The sequence below is a fragment of the Rhincodon typus genome, chromosome 21 (assembly GCF_021869965.1).
Source record: "Rhincodon typus isolate 14 chromosome 21, sRhiTyp1.1, whole genome shotgun sequence".
Taxonomy (NCBI): Eukaryota; Metazoa; Chordata; class Chondrichthyes; order Orectolobiformes; family Rhincodontidae; genus Rhincodon; species Rhincodon typus.
Genome location: NC_063352.1, coordinates 41,034,256 through 41,056,802, shown reverse-complemented (window position 1 = coordinate 41,056,802; position 22,547 = coordinate 41,034,256). Strand labels below are relative to the sequence as shown.

General features: G+C 39.1%; 1 protein-coding gene across 1 annotated transcript in view; it reads left to right on the top strand.

Annotated features, from left to right (window-relative positions):
* Positions 1–22,547, top strand: part of LOC109914120 (fascin-like) — a 39,006-nt gene that overhangs the window by 3,562 nt on the left and 12,897 nt on the right. Inside the window, exon 2 of the mRNA XM_020513689.2 lies at positions 9,689–9,845. Within this exon, the coding sequence (XP_020369278.1) occupies positions 9,689–9,845 (157 nt within the window). The remainder of the gene's footprint in view (positions 1–9,688; positions 9,846–22,547) is intronic.

Below are 22,547 nucleotides of genomic sequence, written 5' to 3'. Positions count from 1 at the left end.
CGAAAGGTCACTGAACCTGAAATGTTAACTCTGATTTCTCTCCACAGATGCTGCTAGACCTGCTGAGATTTAACGGCAATTTCTGTCTTTGGTTTCCAGCATCTGTAGTTCTTTTGGGTTTTTTAAACCTCTGTAGTGTGTACTGTCTGACAGGTGTCTGCATCTCTCAAAAGTTCTGGTTGTTAACTGAACCTTTTCTATGAGCCTGACTGCAGTAAATTGCTTTCCTCTGCAATTATAACTCATAATTTGTATCCTCCAACCTTTTGGAGTTGTATTTAGGAAAAGTGTGAGATACTGATGCATGTCTCTATCTGCTGCATTATGTAACTTGACTGTGTGCAGCCACGATGTACACTGCACAATCCACAGGATGCACTGCAGCAACTCACCAAGTCTTTTTTTTGACAGGACTTCACACGCTTGTGACCTTCATTAGGTACAAAGGATAAGTAAAGTGTACATTAGAATGTCATGTCTCTGTGAGGCACACCCCAATCTGACTTGAGCATTTATTGCTGCCTCAGATTCCTGGACTGTTTATTCAGCAGCACTGCAGGAACCTCTTTGCCTTGTGGATTGATACGAAAAGGCATCCTGCAGCCGTCTTGTTAAGATCAACAAAGGATGGGCAATAAATGCTGGCTTTAATAGCCATGTGTATATCCCACGATTGAATTAAAAATATGAATGCTGCTTGTGACTTGATAGACCACAAGTGCGTGGATGTTGGTGACGGTGTTCTGAGATGATTGGTGAATTTTGCTGGTGCAAATGTGGGTGTTTGTCAGGGGTAAGATGAGATGTGGCTATAGTAATTTTTCCATAGCTGAACAAACTGCCAGGATTGTTTAGGGGCCTCAACAGTGACTTGGATGAGGTTCTGCTTAGTAGTCAGTCCTGGTGGTACCAGGTGGTACTAAGGGAGTTTGTTTTTGTTGGGATGGGAAACATTTCAAAATTGAAGTATTAAAATATCTAGCTACGTTAAGTAGTGGGAGCATTATTTAGTTCCCAGGTGGTCTGTGCTAGCAGCTAAAAGATTCAACACTGGTCCTAATGCAGCTTGTTGCTGTTCGGCCTTTGGAACATCAGACAGCAGATAATGCTGAGAGGGGAATGTGGCCAGTGCCTTGCAGCTGATGCTTACTTTGTTGAACTTGGAGGATTGCACTTGCTCCTTCCATTTAGAGAAATGTCATTTTTTTAAAAAAACATTAAAAATTCTGCTCTCTGATTGGATGCCACTGCATATGAGCAGAATATTTATCGCAAGTGCAGCCATGCATCCCTTGGGACTACTATATGGCCTGATGCATGCTGTTAAGGCTCCAATTCCCAAAGGAAAGGGGTTAGCAGTTTGTTTCTGGCAGGCACTTTCGGAAGTTATTGTTGACTATTCATCAAGGTTGCCAACCTTATTTGTCAACCCATTACCAAAGTCCCAAGTTTAAGAAATCCACTCAAGATTGAGCTGAACAAAGTCTACAACTTTCTTCTGTTTTATCATTTTAAAGTCATCTGCTTTGATCTATTTAGTCATTTATTTCATGTTTAGTCATTTATTTCATATTTGCAGAGTATAGAGAGAGGGCTCCTCGGCTCCTTGCTGATGTAAAGTTTATAGCTTATTCATCAAAAATAATTCAGTTGATGGCACTACAACTCAAATGAACTATCATCCAGTGTCTAGCCCCATGTTGAATCTTATAAATAGCAATGAATTTAATCTGTGGTCCATAAATATAATGGATAAGATTTAATTGAGTCCAGAAGCAACAATAGATTTTATTTTGGGAAGACTTCGTATCTGGCAGAAGTAGAGGTATTGATTTCAAACTTAAGGGGTATTTTTTAATTGTGCAATTACTGACCAGGTCCACGTGGTGTCTCGGAGCTGGGAAAGGATCATTTCCATTTTGTATTTGAATAATATATTTGAAGTCCTAATGACAGCCTTTCTAACTGCAACTTTTACAAGGCAAAGGAATGGTGAAAATTTGGTTTGGAAACTGAAATCAATAGTTTTCTCAAGTGTGGATACTGAAGTATGTAGATATGGTGCTTTCATCTACCACTTCACTAGATCATTGGCTGAACCAGCTTGAGGGGCTAAATAGCTCACCCCTGTCCCACTGATATGTGATCCTATATAATTTGTGGACAGCTCATAGTTTAGAGCTCGAATAAAGGAAAAATACAATAGATGCTGGAAAAACCTCAGCAGGTCCGGCAGCATCTGTGGAGAGAAAAAGTTAATGTTTTGAGTCTGAAATGACCTTTCAGAACTGAAGAGTTTGAAGAAGACTCGTGCCGGACTCAAAATGTAAACGTTTCTGTCTCCATAGATGCTGCCAGACCTGCTGAGTCTCTTCAGCATTCTATTTGTTTCGTAGGGTTCATATAGGAACTTATTCTGTGGACTTGAGGAGTACACATTATGATAGTCTATAAGTGGGGGCTTCAACAGAGATAACGGAGCAGTGCAAGTGATTAAAGAAATATATGTAATGATGTGGCATAAAACTGGTGTAAATCGGTCATCAGTGAATTTCCTTTCGCGGGGAGGGCTGGGTAGTGGGGAAAGAAAGATGGCATATGATGTCTCTACAAACTTGCACTGCATTTTTTCCTGAAATGTTCTAGGAAATTTTTTTGATTTCTCTGGTCTCCCTTTTTTGTAGGGAAATTTTCCAAAAACTCTTGAAATACAGGAAGTGGTTGCAAGTGGGAAGTTCTTTTTATTCCAAATGCTAGGGAGACAGTAAAAGAAATTTCACAGCACAACAAATCTGACTTAGCTGATATAAAGGGTGCTCTTGAAGACGTGGAAAACTTGGACTGACATTTGGTTCTATTACTTCCCAATAGAAAACCTCATTCTCTTGTGTATATTTTAAGCCACTAGGTTGGCAACAAAGGGATAGAATATAGTTTTTTGGATCCACAAGGCAACTCGTTCATTTTCTGATGTGAAGGTTTACTATGATCTTGAAAGTATGTGTGTCACTTGCTGGGCCAGTGTTTATTGCCAGTCCTTCATTGCCCTTTGAGGTGGTAGTGAGCTTGTCCTTGAACTGCTGCAGTCCTTGGGGTATAGGGATACCCAAAATGCTGTTGGAAGGGATACCTAGGATTTTGATTATGACATTGAAGTAATGGTGAAATAATACCAAATTGGGGGGTGTGGCTTGGACAACAGCTTGCAGCTGATGGTGTTTCCATGCATCTACTGTTCTCCTTTTTAGGTGGTCAGGGTCATGAGTTCAGAAGGTGCTGTCTTAATACCTGATTGACTTGTTCTCAGCTATTTGAAGTTGGACTCTGCAGTATGGAAGATGTACAGAAAATGAGAAAACTGTTTCAGACTTGGGACATTAGATGCTTAGAAAAACACAATTCAATCCAGAGACGACCATTTTCTGATTTATCTCTTGGCGCTTTAAACCTAAGCTTTGACACAGCTTGTCTATCGAACTGCAATTGCGTCTGCATTTGAACCTTTCAGTTTCAGCTATTCTAAAATTAAGTCTAAAATAAATATTTGAAGATAGCCTGGAAACCGACACTAGTTTTTAAACTGTTTCAGTTTAATGTAAAGTCAAAACAAACATACTCCCAAGTTGGTTTTGTGTACCTAGCACTTTGTTTTTATTTCTGATTTCCAACATCCACCATGTTCTGCTTTTCTACCAATCAAATATCACTGGTCTGAAATGTTTTTCTAATTTTCTATAAGCTCTGATCACTTGAGGTGCCCAAAAGTGGACAAGTATGCCACATGTGGTATGGCCATGCCAAGAAGATGTTAGGAACTGGTATTATTTTTATATTGAATCGTCTTGTAATTTCATTCTACTGTTTTGTTTTGAGATTGTCCCAGTGTACTGATGGTGAACCTTCAAAGACTAAAACAAAGAACTGAGGATGCTAGACATCTGAAACAAAAACAGAAATTTTTAGAGAAGCTCAGCAAGTCTGTGGATAGAAAGCAGAGTTAATGTTCAGAATCCAGAATTGACTGTGAATTAGAGCTGTTAACTAGGAAAAACTGATATTTATGCTGAAGCTGAAGTTTGGGGTGAGGGGAGCAGAGAGAGAGATAGCAGGCCAGGACTGAAGAAAATAAGAATAAAGTGATAAGTTTTACTCACCCCACACCCGACCCTGTTATGACATGGGTTGCTTTTAGCACGGTCATCCCTTCCCAGCTGTTCCTAGGTCATTTATCATATTATACAGGTTACATTAAGCACAGCTAACCCATTCTCTCACTCTTAGGTCACATTATCACTTATTCAGCTTTTCTGAAGGAGGGTCAACTGGATCTGAAACATTAACTCTGGTTTCTACAGATGCTGCCAGGCCTCCTGAGTTTCTCCGGCAATGTGTTTGTTTCAGACCTTCAATGTATTGTGATTCACACAAGTCCTTCAATCCCTCCCTGGTAAATTCATGGTTGGGTTTGCCCCAGTGAAAGTTCATCATTAATAAGTCTCTCCTTACAGCCTGAAGAAAGCATTATTAGTTGCCTCATCACCACGTAATGTACTTAGAGTCATAGAGATGTACAGCACGGAAACAGACTGTTTGGTCCAACTCATCTATGCTGACCAGATATCCTGTATAAATCTAGTCCCATTTCCCAGCATTTGGCTCATATCTCTTTAAACCCTTTCTATTCATATACCTGTCCAGATGCCTTTTCAACAGCAAAAGATTTTTTTTTTTCTTTTTTAAGAATTGATGCTAGGAGCCTGATGCTGGAGGGTTTGCTACGTTAGCAATGACCTTTTGTTCGAAATTAACTTCTTTTGTGGTTAGTGATATAGTCCTTCAATTACAGTTCTTGCTGACATTTTCTTAAATGTGCTGGTGCTGTCTCGCACATACTCACTGATTGCGTGCCATTTGTTTTAAAAGGACTAATGGAGGTCTGTATTTTTCTTCTTTAATTTGTTCAATTTTTGTTAAATCTTTTTCACTGAAGCTTTTGCTTTTATTGTATTTCCTTGTCATTCAGTCAGTCAGTCAGCCAACTGAAGGCCTATTCATACATGCCTGTGAATGCTTTTTGTACATCAAAGCCGATTTGAATATCTTCTGCCAGTGAACCTTCCTTGATAGGAAAGGAACACTACATGACTCTAGCAGCGTAGCTATTGAATATATGCATAATGAAAATTATTCTTATGCTACAGTGTGAATGGAGCACTTAAATGACTTCGTGCCCAAGGTCACTTGAAACACTTTTCACCAAGGTGGACACAGTATAATATCCAAGAGGTACTTGCAAATCTGCTGACCTGCCTTTTTTGACCTTTTGTTATCAACTATTATCAAGACATCCCATTCCCTTGGTTTGAAGTGGGTTAATATAGGAATTGGGCTGAATAATTGTAATGGAGTCTCACACTGGCAATAGCCTGACAAAATTAAGGGAGGTGACAAGGAAATTGGCTCAGTCTGGAAATTCAGGGTTACAGGTCTTACCTTGGGCAGAGGACCGAGCCATGTGTAAACCATGACAACTTTGCATTCTAAAATGTTATGCTGTCTAACTCTTTTTTTGGATGTAAACTCTCACTTCCTTGGGGGAAATGGGTACAGGGCAACTCAAACTCAGTGAAAGAGTTCGTCTTGATATGCCATTTAAAAGATGAAGTGCTGTGCAGTAACATATGCTTGTATCAAGGTAGTTTATTTTCATTGCATTATCTGTCAATACTAGATTTGAATTTGGACAACGTGCAATGTAACAAAAATGTACTGTTTGTAAAGGGCTTTTAAATTGACTCCAAATTAGAACTCAAAAGATTTCACATGAGTTTTATTGGCAACAGTCTGGAATAGTGTTTTTCTCAACTTGCTCAGTGCTAGGTGAGAGTGCTGTTTGATTCACGTTTGAAGAATAGAAGTTGATCAGGGATAAAATAACTTGCTTCCTTCAGTTATGTTTATCGTGTAGGCCCCCATGTCCATTTGAAGGGGTTTAGAAATATTCACTACTCTTCAGTGTTGGTCTGCTTTCCACCTCCTAGTTTTGCTTCCCCACCTCCCACTGCTCCCAACCCAAACACTAATCTGGAGGAAACCTGATCCTATTGTGGGTATATTGAATAATCGGACAAAGGATAATGACTGGAATGGCCTTGCATTTGTTTCAATTGTGGAAAACCTGCAAGGGCATGGCTGAGTTTTTCCTGTTTGCATAATAATGCTGGGTATTAAATCCTCATTTCTCCTCTGATTAGAGGACACCTGTTTAATTAGGGTTCACTTAAACCCCTGGTGAAACTTGTTGACAGTATGGCCACAGAAAAGTTTTCCATGCTCCCTGTCCTGCAATGGTGTTGGGACAGATTGCATGCCAAACTTAAGTGGCTCATAATCCTCCCCACCCTTCTAAAATTGGGCAGCATTGCTGTAAGCTGAGCCCAGCAGACGTTTTTGGTAATGCTTTCCCTTCTAATGCACTGACCACCATCAGTTGGGTTTTTAAATCATTTTTACACTTTGCTTTGTAGTTCAGAAATAAAAACAGGAGTGCTCATGCAGACCACATAAGAAAACCTTGAGCAACCCACATGCGTGACTGTGTGGGTTGGCATTTTTAAAAAAAAATTTAGCCTGCTGAGACATGTTATGACATAATCATGCGGCCAGTGAGATTTGAATCCAAACCTGGCTGTGAGGACCACTACCTCTGTGCCACAGGGCCAACTAATGGGCTAGTGAAGAGCTGCTGCCTTGTTAGCAACACTCATTTTGATCAAGGAGCATTCAAAGGTTTTTGTTCTGACTGGGCTAGTCAAACCCTTGTTATCTATTAAAGTCCAGGCTTGTGTTATGCTGGAAATTTTTCTGCAGGTGTCAACAGTCTAGTTGTTTTTGATACTTGGTATTTTCTGGGACAGTGTACAGCTGTGCATATACATATCTTGGAGAATAAAAGCAAAATACTGCCAACATTGGAAATCTGAAACAAACGGAAGATGCTGGAGAAAGCAGGTCTAGCAGCATCTGTAGAAAGTGAAGTTCTGAAGAAGAGTCCTACAGGACTAAACGCCAACTCTGCTTCTCCACAGATGCTGCCAGACCCACTGAGTTTCTCCAGCATTTTCTGCTTGTTGAATATCTTAGTAGGATGGGTAGGATGTTGTAGAACCACTGTGCTAACCAAGATATATGGTTAGCACTGCTGCCACACAGTGCCGGGGCTTGGGTTCGATCCCACCCTTGGGTGACTGTCTTGTTTCCTCTCTCAGCCCAAGGATGTGCAGGTTGGGCAGATTGACTATGTTAAATTTTCCTGTGCTGTATACATGAGGTGGGTTTGCCATGGTAAATGCAAGGTTATGGGGATTGGCTGGGAGCTGGATTTGGGTGCAGTGCTCTTCAGAAGGTAGGTCTGGATTTGATGGCCCAAATGGCCTCTTTCTGCACTTTGGGGATTCTGTGACTGACTAATTTGTTAAATTGCATTCTTTAAAAATTCAGTAGTTAAGTAGACCAGGTGATGTACTGCTGAATCACGCAACTGACTTTATAGACAAATGTAGGTTTCTGTTTATTTAGCTAGTATCAGCCAAAGCAACTGTGTTCAGGTCATGTAGTTAGTCTGTCTCTGTCTCTGAGCTGTCTGTAGATTTACAATTGTAGTGTTGCTGCTAGGGTGTTTATGGGATAAATGAGGGCAATTGAGTTTGATCATGTGGTTACGTGCATTAATGTGGAAGAAAGACCATCTTGAATAAGATGCTTGAGGCCTTGACCCTTGCATGACAACTTTTGAGATGAGGTGAACTGTGAACAAATAGAAAGGAAGCTAAATAATTTTAAAGGATTAGCTCAGTTATAGCTTCCATTTTGCAATTCGACGCAATGATTCTTAACTGTCAGTCTCATTAGATATAATTTAACTGAAGTCTCCCAAAATAAGTTGCTTGTTTTAAACACTATCTTCTATTCTTTGTATTTACTGCAGAGCAACTTGTACAGCTGCTTCCTCTGTAGAGTGCTGCAGCATGCTGGAATGAACAGAAATCTTGTTTGATTTATATTTCATGTGTTTGTTAAATTACTGTTACTATTTTAAAATCATCTTACAAACTTTCAGGAGATGTGGGTGGAAGCAGGAAACACTTTGAAGCTGCCCTTACTGACTCTTTTTCAGTTTTTAAAAAAACCTACCACAAAATGTTTATGAAAATGCTCTTGAATATGAAGAGCTATTTATTGTTTAACTTTACAACTCATGTAAAGACAGAAAATGAAGCTGCTCTCAAATTTCTCGTAATTTTAGTTTTTAAAAAAATTGTCAGTGATATAAAATATCCTCCCATGCACCAGTCATCTATCTTAAAGAGGACTTTAAGCTGGCTGACAGTTGCAAGGAGATTCCAACTCACTGGCCTGGCCTGTAATCTGATCTGTGGCCAGTGTGGAATGTTATTCAGATTTTAAAAATCAAAAGAAACTACTGTTCAGTTCTCCCTTGTCTCCAGTTAACTTGTTGAATCTGTCTTTTGTATAGACCTCTACCAGTTTAGAATCTATAGTAACTGTCCCCTTCTCTCTTGGTAACCACCTAAATCTCTTCCAACTGGGTGCTGTGGTTAGGCTGATGAATTTTTTTCTCCTCCCAACTGCAATCCAGTTTTGAAAAGTATAAAACATCTTTTTAAGTCCAAATCTTTGGAAACTTTATGCTGAATGAAGTGCTAGGTTGTATTGCTGGTCTGTGTAGCCCTTTTGCTAAACTATATTAAGGAAGAAAATTGAAATTTGGATCCTTCAGAAAGGCTCATTCTATGTTTGTCTTCTGTGAAATGGATGACTATTAGTCCAACTCCCAACATGAGACTGAACAAACATTTTGTTACAGCTGAGTATTGCTATCACTTTACATGTCCAAAGCCTTGAGTATTTTAAATCAAATATTATACAACTGTTTTTAGATATGGTTCGTGTTTGTCCTGAAAGCTGTTGCATGTGTGCTCCCAGTTGCTGTCTGTCTTTAGCACTTTTTTATTGTTTAAAGGCATGGGGTAAAAATCAAATTTTCTGGACAAGCATTTCCTCTCTCTTCACTGAATTTGAAGGGCTGTGGATTCTCCTATTCTTTGCAATAGAAATGTCTAGGGTAGTTATGCATTGGTTGTCTGTTACGTTCTTGGGTTGGTATTTGGTTATATCAAAGATACTAAATAACGGACATTAGATAAGATACTACCCCAAACCGATACCCACCCCTTTGTGTTTCCAATGCCAATTGAGTCTCTGGTGCTTTTTACACTGTTTCTTCTTTTTTTTTTCATCTGTGCTGTGCCTGCAGGCAGGTACTTGGCTCATTGCTGATGCTTCATCCTGAGCTGCTTCCTTGGCTTTTGTTAGCGGTGGGTTGGCTTCCACTGTCTGACAGGATGAGGAGGCAGTTCCCTTGTCTACCTTGAGTGGAACAAGAACTGAAATCCTGCTGTTGGTGTTATTCTGTACCATGTGTTAAACATCTAGCTAATTGATCCCAACATTAGAAGCAGATTTGCTGTAACATGGTAATGAGTATTTGTGTTTCAGCCAGCCTGCAGCAGCGAAAAGTAGTGTGATTCAGCTTGTTTTGGGATTTTTGTGTTGCTTGTGATACCATCCAGATTTGGAAAACTGATGTATGATTGTTCCCTGAAAGGTATGGACCTCTCTGCTAACCAAGATGAAGAAAGTGACCAAGAAACTTTTCAGTTAGAAATTAACAAAGAAACCAAGAAGTGTGCTTTCCGAACCTGCACTGGGAAATACTGGACTTTGACTGCCAATGGAGGGGTACAGTCTACTGCTTCCACAAAGTAAGTGTTATAATTCTAGTTGAAAGTAATACTGGATAAGGACAAGTGTGAAACCTGGCTTGTTGGATGGTAGATATATTTTTTGCATTTGGTTGATGGTTATTCACTGAACGTATTCACGTTGCCAATGGTAGTTAATAAATAAATAAACAAAGTCTATTAGAGAAGAAAAATGGGGCAAAAATATTCCAGTTATGAGGGATCTTAACACAAACAGCAAAAATGATTAATCTTTTTCCTCCCAGCAATATCTTTTACAGATAATGAACCCAGTCTAAAGTTGCTCCTATCTTAACTTTAAGACTTCTTACATAAATGACTCTTTCCAGTTCGGATAGCCTTGTGACAGTTTGAAAACATCAGTGCAAACACTGATTGCATGGAGACTTCATAAAGTAACATCCTCTTCTGATATGACACTTCTGAACTGAACCATGATTCTCCTGAGCTGAGCTCAAACTACAAGCGGCCCCTGATCTGTTCTTCTGGTCAACTTAGTAAACGTTTCATCAATTAACTTACTGGTTATCTGATCAGGATATTTCATGCAGGATCATAGAATCCCTACGGTGTGGAAGCAGGCCATTCAGCCCATTTGATTCCACACCCACCCTCTGAAGAGCATCCCTGAGGTTCATTCTCCGACCCTATCCCTGTAACCCTGCATTTCCCATGGCTAATCCACCTAGCCCGCACATCCCTAGACACTACGGGAAATTTAGCATGACCAATCCACCTAACCTGCACATCTTTGGACTGTGGGAGGAAGGCGGAGCACCCGGAGGAAACCCATGCAGACACGGGGTAGAATGTGGAAACTTCATACAGTCGCCCTGGCGCTGTGAGGCAGCAATGCTAACCACTGAGCCACCCTCATATTTAACTCGAATCACAGGCTTCCTTGAAAATGATGTCTTTAGTTCATTATTCCAAATGACTTCTAGCCTCTCTTCAAAATACAAATTTCAATGATAATGTTTTGTACACCTTTATCATGCATCCTCCAAAGAACAACTAAGTATCCTGAAGAGGCATTTTCATTTTGTATCAGCATTTCTTCTTATCATTATTTCTACCTTACATTGACAGTAAAAATAGACACACACTTTTCATTAACTGGCACCTAGGGGACCAGGAGTGTTCCAGTTGATCAAGAGGTTCACACTCTGTGTGATGCAGGGAGTATACACATTACTGGTTATACCTTATTTACAGCATAAATCACTTAAATAATAAGGCAACTTTGTCTTAAATAAAACTTATCAGCAGGGAGTGTTCTCACTAGCACCCTCAAATGACTACTCTGACATTAGGGAAATCAAGATAATACAATAAATGTCTGGTTTTGGTTTATGCTGGTTTAGAGTGCTGGGGTATGGTGCCAGTTAAAACAGAATTTGCTATATCTACATTAAACATGATTTTCATAACCATATTTCACTACTTTGTTTCACATTGGCTCTTGATAAAGGATCTGCCATAATATTATCTTTTTTTCCCTTTTACATGAATGACTTTTAAATTGTATGGTGTAGCATTAAATTCCAGTGAAACAGCCATAGCTCTGTCAGAATCTCTCAAATAACCAAAGGTATACAGTACTTGTATACAACAGCCCCTGTTGGATGTGTAAATTTTAAACCTATATGGAACCATCAAAAGACTGTGTTTCTTCCTCCACTGTCAAATATTTCTGACCAGCTCTTCAATTTTGAGAAAAGTAACTGACCTGCTGCTCAATCCCCTACAGTAATGCTGCTACAACAGGTGTGGCAATTAGCATAGCTTTCAAATTGCCAAAATCACATTCTTTCATCCATTTGAAATTCTTGACTTGAAGCTTGTCAGGGAGGCATTACAATGCTAAAATTCAAAACAGACCTCTAATAAAATCCATTCTTGTCAATATCGCAGAATTTTATGATTTTCCTTGGACACAGAAAAATCCAATGTCGCCCTTATTTTTGCTTCTTTGGGTGCTACTTGGTCTTCTCCCACAGTGCAGCCTAAATAAGTCACTTTTGCCTTGGTAATTTCACTTTTTGCCATATTTATGACCAAATTGTGTGTCTTGTAATCAATAAAACAGTTCCTTCAAATGTTCTTCTTCCTAGGTTTGAGTATAGCCAAATCATGATGTAGACAACACAATTGCACGCACTTGTTCAAATCTACATCAATACACTTTTTCATTGTAAATGCACGACTTTCTATTGAAGACATTCATCCAATGTTAAAAGATATATTACCTTACTGTGTCAGGAATTTGTGATTTTATCCTTAAGTCATGTTTTCTAACAAATTGTGCTTCATCAGTTGTGGATTGAGAAATCATGCCTTTAAACACTTACTTTTAAACAATTCCTTCAAGTAACATAAAGGATAGATAAAGGGGAAGCAGTGGATCTAAATGTATGGGTTTTCCGAAGGCATTTGATAAGGTACAACATATTAGACTGCTTAATAAGAAAAATTGTCATGGAACAGTGGTGATTGGGAGCCCTCATCCATGAATCACAAAAAGCTAGCATCCAAGTTCAGCAGGTAATTCAAAAGACAAATGGAATATTGGCTTTATTTCAAAGAAAATGGATATCAAAATAGGGAGATTTTGTTGAAGGCACTATACTAGACAGATCACAGCTGGAATACTGTGAACAATTTGACCCATTTTCATAAGGAAATGTGTTTGGTATTGGAGGCGGTCCAACGAAGGTTAATTCTTCATCTATTAGCAAGTCTGGAGGGACTGTCCTATGATGTAAGGTTTAGGAGACTGGACCTGTACTACTTGCATTACAGAAGAATGAGAAGTGATCTATTGAAACATAGGATTCTTAGGGGACTTGACAGTAGGTGCAGAAAGTTAACTTATTCTTGTGGGGGAGTCTCTGGCCAGAGGGCATAATCTCAAAATAAGGTGGCATGCGGAGGAATTTTTTTTTTTGAGGGTAGTGAATCTGTGGAATACCACAGGGCTGTTCAGGCTGGGTTATTAAGTCTAATCAAAGCTGAGGTAGATTATTAATCAGCAAGGAAATTGAGGGTGATTGGAAAATGTAGGAAGACGAGAGTGCAGGATTATCAGATCTGACATAACCTCATTGGATGGTGTAGTAACTTAGTGGTTTAACTGACCTTCTGCTTCTATGTTTTTATGGTCTTTATCTCAATTATTGGGACATAGCTGAAAATAAACTTTTAATCATTATCTTAAATTTGCCATTTTCCCAATACAACTTGAAATGGTGGATGGTAAACTGAAAACGTAAATTTGGTTTATTTCCAAATTAGTCATTATTTGTTCGGGTACTCTTTTTTTTCAAAAAAAATTTTGACTAACTTTTTAAACTATTGTGTGTTGTTTTTGTTGTGGTTTTCCCTTAGGGTATTGGTTCAGGAAATCTTGTCAAAAGAATCTTTAATTGATAAAAGATACTGATCCTCACTCCTTAGCTTTAAGTAGGAGGTCCTATTGACCCTGCTGATTCTTTGATTCTTTGAATGCTGTCACTGAAATTAAAAGTGCAAGTTTCATTGGTTGGGGTTTCTCCACTACCTGGCATGTCATTTCTGGCAAACTTCACACCTTTTACATAGGCCTGCCTAATAAAAATGCTCTAATGTTTTATGCTGTTTCCTATTACCTAGTTGTCCTGCCCTTGGAATTTCTTGAGCCACTCAAGTTTTGTTGCAGTAGTCAGATGGAGCTCGGATCTGATGGACAGCTGCCCATTCCTCATCAGCTGTTGTTTGAAGTGGTCCCCATTTCGTCACTAACACTGTCTTTTAAATGATGACGCTGTTGATTCTGATTTTAATTTGAGTAGACTGACTGGTATAACTCTCTGAATTCAGGATCCATGTATTGCATTTGTATTAAAGATGATGGGATAAACATGTCAAACTCATTCACTTCGCCTTCATCCTTTTTTTAAATTCAAATTTTCAAAAACTGGAAGAACAAAATTTTCAAATCAATGGACTCTGTCTCTTCTGTCTCATTATATGTGCCTGAAACCTAGTTACAAGTCAGAAAACAATCAAGTGTTCCTCCTGTAGTATCTGTTTCTTTCACTTCTACTGGTTGCTCTGCCAGCTTTGAGGTCAATATTTCAGAACCAGCCAGGCCATTCCAGATTAAAATCAATTCCTTCTAAAGAGATTTGTTGCACTACTCCAACTACAATTTCCCTATTTACGAAGATGAAGATTAATCCAACTCTTAAAAAATAAATTTGGAACCTTCATGCATGCCTCCAATTAATATCTCCCTCTTCATATCCCCCTAGGAGACAGACTGGCTGTATCGTCAGCCAAAATCAGTAGCTGACTTGCTACAATGTCTCAGTATTTTTATTGGTATACCTTGACTAGAAGCATACAGAAATACCTGTCCATTTTGCAGTTAAAATGTTCAAGCTTCCCTTGGTCTGATTCTCTTCAGTGATCAAGGAAGCATCTTTTTAAGATTTCAGCCTTGGGTGACTGTGGAGTTTGCACAGACAATCTCCCTGTGTCTGCTTGGGTTTCCTTCAGTGCTCCAGTATCCTACCACAGTCCAAAGATGTGCAGGTTAGGTGGATTGGCCATGGTAAATATGGAGTTATGAGGGTTGGTGTAGACTCAATGGGTAGAATGGCCTCTTTCCACACTGCAGGGATTGTGATTCTGATTCCCATTTGACCATTTCCCTACATTTAACTTGTCATAGGTATCTGTGGCAGCTGTTGTTGAATCTCCTCCTAAACAAGTCTTGATTACAAAAATAGTATTTTGGTATTCTCCCATAATCATGATTTCTGGGATTGAAATCACTAATCCCATACTGTTTTTTTTTTTCAAATTCAATGTATGTTTGATTTGAGTTTTCTCATTTTAATTCTTAATCTTAATTGGGAAGCTTTAGGCGCAAGCTTAACTATTGAGTATTGCTTCTTTAAAAGCATTGTCTGTAGATTGACAAGCTGCATTTGTGCATTCAGTGTTGCACTTGTCAAAACACTCTTTGTAACATTCAGGTTCAAACATCTTTGGTTCTTCTCATCTGCTCAAATGAGGTTCCAAATCCATTCTCTCTAAACGTTAAGATCTAAACTCCGATTTCTAGTTAAATAAAATCCTTCATTGGAATCTGAATTGTCCTGAGGTATTACCTCATCTTTCTTTATTCTAAGCCTTCTCTGTCATGTTGGCTTAAGTTCTCTTCTCTTCCTTTTTCGAAGGTTTTTTAGGTTTTGTTTCCGTTCCATTGCCATTTTTTTTTCATTCTTTTCAGAATCTAAGCTTTCTTATCTTTGTTCTTTTACAATTAAAGTTATTTTTCCTCATTTCTAATTGAATCTTGGCTCAGGCTTCCTATGTCTTAATTCTAAAATGCTATGTGAATCACTTTCAGCATCTCATCCTTTGAAACCTTGATTTTATTTCTACCTTCAATTGATTTGCTAAATCTCTGCATTTGGCTTTAGCCAAAGTTTCAAAAATCCACTCTTCTTTTCCTACTCCCAGAGAAGTCTTAGCAACATTCAAAGTCATTTTGAAGTCTTTCTGTATAATATGCTCTGCAACAAGAATGTAATTCAGGTGTTATGAGGTAAGGTTATACAAATTTAGGCCTATTTTTCTCTAAAACTTTAAAGGTTATGGGGTGATCTGATCGAAGTCTTCAAAGTGTTAGCAAGAAATGACAGGGTGAATAAAAGTAAATTATTTCCACTGGTTGGGGATTCTAGAGCTAGGGGGAGTAGTCTGAGAACTAGGGCCAGACTGTTCAGAGATTTTAGGGAATGCTTTTACACAGAAAGGGTGGTTGTGTGGAACACTCTTCCACAAATGGCAATGGATGTTGGATCATTTTAATTTGATGTAGATGCCTTTTTAAGCAAAGGTATCAAGGGATTTGGGCCAAAGGCGGGTATATAGAGTTAGTCCACACATCAGCCATGATCACATTAAATTGTGGAACAAGCTCAAGAGGCTGAATGGCCTACTCCTATTTCTGTGTGTTCCCACAACACACTCTCTTGTTTTATGTCCAGGTATCTCTATTTACTCACTACTTTAAAGATTCTCAGTTCCCTCTAAATTCAAGAAATTCTATCCCACCAAAATCCCCAATTTTAATTCAGCTGAAGGAAAAACAAGTCAGAGCCCACTGTAAAACATGAATTGATTGAGCAAAAGATTAATTTTTTGCACTTCGTTGCTTGCTCATTAGTCAGTGAACATATTCACACAAGCCTGTCAGTATTCCTTAACAAAAGAACAAACATACATTGTACAAAACAAAGACAAACTACAAAGATCGGAACATAAACAACAAAAAGATAATTCAGCCTTTTTCCCCAGAAGTATCCCTTACAGATGATCAATAGTATTGTCCATGTCTAACTTTATTAAAATTTCCTGTTGGCCTAGAGACTGCTTTTACATTTCAAAAACTAACCAACTGATATGACCCTTCTGAAGGTAAGCATAATTCTTCTGCACCAAATTCAAACTACCAGTGGCCCCTAGGGTCTTTTTTCCATTTCTCATTAAAGTTCAACATAGTAAGCACTTCGTTAATGAACTCCCAAGACATCTCATCACCACATTTAACCTAAATCATAGGCTTGGGGCTATTGTGGCACAGTTTGTGTCCCTACCCCTGAGGCAGAAGGCCCAGATGTGTCCCCAGTGATGTGTAATAATATCACTGTGAACCCTGATTCCTTGATTAGGAAAATATCTAAATCACAAGCTTCCTTGAAAATAATAAAGCATTTAGTTCAATATTCCAAATGACTTTGTGACCCTTTTTATAAAGCACCTTCTCAGAACTGAAATCAAAAACCTATTTGCCTCTACTTTTAAAATCAAAATTTCAAATGATAGATATGTTATCATGAATACAAATCTACATAGTTAATAACCCAAGAGCTTCAAGAGATATTTTTCAGCAAAAACCTTGCATGGAATTACCTGCTGTCATTGCTAAGTCAAATCTAATGATATTAGGTTTCTTAATGAAAACCAGAGCATTTGGTAAAAACTGGGCCTTTAAAGACACCAATCCAGCTATAGCATACGAAAGCTGCTTTTTTTCATCTTGTAAGATTGAGATGAACATGAACATGACTCTCAAATATTCAACGCACCATCCTGCTCCCTGGCCAACATCTGTCTCTGGCTTGCTGCAGTGTTCCAGTGAAGCAAGCTGGAGGAACAACACCTTATTTTCCGCTTGGGGACCCTACAGCCCTCCGGACTCCATATAGAGTTCAATAATTTTAGGGCCAAAACTCTCCCATGCCCCAGCCCCCTACCACATAGCCTGCCTTTACACACCCACCGTTGTTAGTCACTAACAGTCCCCATTAACAACTATTCACCCTCCCAGCCTGATCATTAGCAACTCCTTTGTCTGTCCAACTGTCTTTCTCTCTCTTTGGGCTCCCCACCCACCTCCCTATTTTCTGCATATAAACTGATGTTTTCCCAGCCACCACCAGTTCTGAGGAAGGGTCACCGGACCCAAAACGTTAACTCTGTTTTCTCCTTCACAGATGCTGCCAGACCTGCTGAGCTTTTCCAGCAATTTTTGTTTTTGTCCCAAATATTCAAACCTGGATGAATTGTTATTTTGATTTGCCCCAAAAAAGCACGTTTAAAATATTTTTAAATATCAAATTGTGTAAAACGTGAGAATGTATCACTTGTAAAGTTTTTGTAGCTTTTCTCTGATTTTTATTATGACCTTTCTATATTTTAACTTGTAGGTCAGACTCTTGGGCAAAGTAAGTTTCCTTAATATTGAAGAGCATGACTGTTTAAAATCTTCTGTTGAGTGATTTGGTATCCCAGCTGATGTTATTATCAGACAAGTCAGATCCCAGAAGGAACCCTGTTTGGTAGATCATGTTTGATTTTGTGTTTTTAACAAACTGGTCTCTTACTGAAATGTAGGCATGTGATGCTGCAAATTGTTTTAACAATAAAACCAAAGTTTGTTAACAAAAGTTAAGATAAAGCAGAATAAATCAAACCACCTACACAGATTTTTAAACAAGTAAAGTAATAATCTCATTAATCCCAAAACAGTCTTTCACAAATTGAAAAGGGGGAGAAATGTTTTTGTATAGTACCTAAAATGCATCCCAGGTATAGTACCCAAAATATCACGTGCACAATACTCTCACCAGGCTACCTGTGTATAATACTTCAATTGGTCCAAGTTACTTGTGCCTTTAATTTTTACCCTGGAATTGCTGGTAGCTTTTTCGTGGAGTTATTATAACGTGAGTTTAAGAGTACTTGATTGTTCACTCTCTAAGGCAACTTAGTTTACTGTTTATCCTCCCTTCTCAGGAGTACTGGTCTGCAGAGCCATCCTATTCCAAGGACTTCACAGGACAACCCAAAACTGATAATGGATGTCTCCCCCTACAAACTGTGTTTTCCTTGAGCATTTAAAAAACATTCTGGAAGTCTAACAAACCTTGAGGCCCCCTTATTGACCTTGCAGGGTTACAAAACAATCTTAAGATAAAAGAAAAAACAATCATGTGACATGCAAGCACACGCACGTTACTAACGCAAACCAGAAACACAAACTTTTTTAAAAAACGAAGTTCTGCTATTTAAATCAGGACTGTAATGAATTGTGTGCTTCAATATCTTTTGGAAATGAAAATAGTGACTTTACAGATTTAAAGGTTTTATTACTATTTGTTTCTTAGCATTTTATGGGAAATTTCAGAAGTTGAAAAATAAAGGGATTAACATAACACTAGTTTAAAACTTGCTGATGATTATGCCATGTTATCTTAAAACCAGATCTGAAATGGCATACTTTATATGGCCAAGATTTTACCTGGACCATTGACTGCAATATCATAGTTCATCATGAGTTCAGACCAGTTTTCTCCTCCTCAATGCAGCTGGCATCTGCAATACATGATGTACTGTGGGTTATGGCATATAAGATGCATTTGAGTCAACTTCTTTTTCTATCATAATGCTGTTTTCTCATTAGTCATCTGTCTCAATTTATATTCGCACCCTAGAAATCTATATTTTTAATTGCCATGTACGGTAAGTCAGCACATGGAATCAAGCAGGGGATTGTGGTTGGATCTTGGTGAAATCAAACCACCATGTCCTGCAAATATTTGAGACCATCAGCTAGTTGTGGCAGGAGACGGCTTGTTCAGACTACTAATGGACCTCAAGCTAAAACAACCAGTTTCCAGAGATTATTCATCAAACCATGGCCGTTTTGGTCATGTTGAAGTTTAGGAGTGTTTTGAGGATATGCCAATATGTCCCTCAGCCAAACAGTGGAGTGGAGAGATTAAAAGTAAGATTTCTAGTGAAAATTACAGCACAAGAACACACTATTCGTAGTAATATGAGCATGCTTGGTCAATGGAACAAAATTAATGCCTGTGGTAATTTTCAAATACAAAACCATGTCATAAAGTTTTGAGCAGGAGTTTTTGTGCATGTCTATGATGACGGTTGGATGAGGGTGGAGTAACTTTGTGGATCAGTCTGTGGAATAAGTGTCCAGGTTGTCTATTAAGATTACAGCTTATTTGTGTTAGACATGTTAAGATCCCTTTATAATCACTGAGATCAAGAGGTACCTGTTCTAGGACGATTCCTCACCACAGCTCATCAGTGAAAGATGTGTCTGCTAGATTTGCTGCCACCACCCTTTTTCCCGGTAAGCATTTTTACAGGCTCTGCTTGGTCTAGTGTGGTAGAAGAAAACCAGCTGGCAGTCCAAATGGGAAGAGGTTAGTGTCTTAAATGAGAGAGTTTATTACATGATGGTGACTAGATACAGGTTATATTGGTGTGAAAGGTATTGTTATTTAGACTGGGAGAGACCTTGATGTTAAATCTCTCCCAAGTCCAACGACATCCTGTTGGGTGGCATTTAGTGTACTCCTCTGCATTGGCCTGTTTAAACCTTTGCAGCTTTCTACAACAAATACTTGCAAACAAAATCTGAATTTCATTTATACCTGGGGTGGGGATTCTAATAACCATAATTCAATCTTGGATGTGTGCATCAGCATACATTCAAGGTTTTTGTTCACACCAAATGTGGTACTATGACCGAGTGATCTAAGGCACTGGATTTAAATCCCAGTTTTTTTGACCGGGTGTTGAATCCACCACTGCCAAATATTCTGGGGGAATGTGGTGGCTTTGGTAATATCATTGGACTCCTAATCCAAAATTCCAGGCCAATATTCTGGGAATCAAATGCGGAATATAAGAGAAATTTAGCAGGTCTGGCAGCATCTGTGGAGAGAGAAACGGAGTAAAAGTTTCAAGTCTGGTTTGACTTCTTCACAGCTGAAAGGTGATGGAAATCTTTTTATACTTTTTGACTGAAATTGAACAACAGCAAGTGCTGTGGAACAAAAACAAAGTTGCTGGAAAAGCCCAGCAGGTCTGGCAGCATCTGTGAAGGAAAAAAAGAGTTAACGTTTTGGGTCCGGTGTCCCTTCCTCAGAACAAGTGCTGTGGAGACCAAATACAAAAGACAAACTGGCTGTTAGTGGTGAAAAGAGATGTAAAATGGGCATAAATTATAGTGTCAAAGTGGAAGAATGGGCCTTCTCTAATAAGAGCAAAGTAAACAAGAGAAGGCTGTGTGTCAGAGGGGTTCTTTTTAAATGCAGAAACTAGTGGTTGGAAAAACCAAGGACCTGATGACATCTCCTCTTGCCCTATTTCCAGCAAGAATTGTATTCCATTCTCCCAGGTGCAGTCTCCATCACATCTGTTCTGATGTCATCTTCCATCAGGCTGCCCGCCCACCCACCCCTCTCCTCCAATATTCCTGTCACTTACTCATTCCCCATGGCACCTTCCAGTGTAATCGCATAAGTTGTAACTCTTGTCTATTCATCATCTCCCTCCTCACCTGTCCAAGGTCCCAAACATACCTTCCAGGTGAAGCAGTGTTTTACTTTGCTTCTTTCAATCTAGTCCAGTGCATTCACTGCTCACAATGTGGTTTCCTTTACAATAGTGAGCATTGTGGGTGCAGACTAGGTGACTACTTTGCAGAACATTCACACTCTGTAGGCATGATCCTGACCTAATTGCTCGCCACTTCAATAAACCATCTTGATCTCATGCTAACATTTCTGTCCTGGGCTTGTTGCAATGTTCAAATGAAGTCAATACAAGTTCAAGGAACAACACTACGTTTTCTGCTAAGGCACTCTGCAGCCTCAAGCTCTCAATGTTAAATATTATAACATCCAGAATAGATCACATTTTCTGTTTTCCATTTTCTTACATTTTCTAACCCCCATCCCAAACAGTTTTGTCATGCTTGCCTTGTTTACTTTGCTGTTAGGGAGAAAATAGTTCCTCTCTACTTTCACACCTCCCTCTTAATTTGTGTTTTGCATCTTTCTCTCTTCACTACTTTTAACAAACCCCTTTGTCTTTTGCACTGGGTCTCTATACCATCTGCCCCCCTTCACCATCTCTGTTAAAAGTATATTTAAAAAAGAACATTTTCTGACACCTTTCGGTTCCAAAGAAGTTATACCGGAGTCAAAATATTATTGTTTTCTCTCCACAGCTGTTGCCAGTTTCTCCAGCATTCTGTTGGTTTCAGATTTCTAGCATTTTTGCTAATATTCTGAAGACACTGGCTCAAATCCCGTTATGGCATTTGGTGAAGTTTGAACTGACTAAAAATGTGTGTGGTGTAGCTGCTGCAATTGTTGTAACAACCCATCTGGATCACTAATGTCTTTTTAGGGAATTAAGTCTGCCATCCTTACCTGGTCTGGCCTACGTGTGACAACAGACCCACGACAATGCGGTTGGCTTTAATTGCCCTCTGGGTAATTAGAAATGGGCAGTAAATGTTGACCTGGCCAGTGATGCCTAGAGGCCATCAATGAATTTAAAGCAAATGGAATAAATAAATGGTAGACTGAGAAAATGTTTGAGTGAAGTATGTACTTCCCTAATTGATGTTGTGAATGTTTTCCTTCTCAAATCATGGAATTCTATTAGTGCACTACATATTGTTCAAAAATGCAGAACGTCCAATCCGATGACTGGAGAAGGTGATTTGCTTTGGAGGTAAATGCATCAAACCTGATGCAGAATGACATCCTTACCATGATGCGGTGGCAAAATTGACTTGATTATTTTGATTAGAACTTTACTTCAGATAATGGTCGCATCTCCCGTTGCGTGAGCAAATAGTGAGATGCTAGGAGAATATGAAGAGAATGAACCATTTAGAATCTCAAATGTTGAGAAACACTTTTAACAGTTTTCTTCCCTTCCTTATCTCTTGCCTCCCCCCTACCCAAGCCTTGGAGGGCAATTACAGAATCCTCAATTGAGTGGCAATTAGAATCATAGAATCCCTACAGTGCCAGAAGAGGCCATTCAAACACGCACTGACCCTCTGAACACCATCCTACCCAGGTAGCATGCCCAAACCTTATCCCTGTAACTCCACATTTCCATGGCTAACCCACCTAGCCTGCACATTTCTGGACAGTAGAGGACAATTTAGGATGGGCAATCCATCCTAACCTGGACACCTTTGGAAACCAGAGCACCCAAAGGAAACCCACGCAGACAAGAAGCAAATGTCTGTCAGTCGCCCAAGGCGGAGCTGTTATGCAGCAGTGCTAACCACTGAGCCCTAACTACCATATT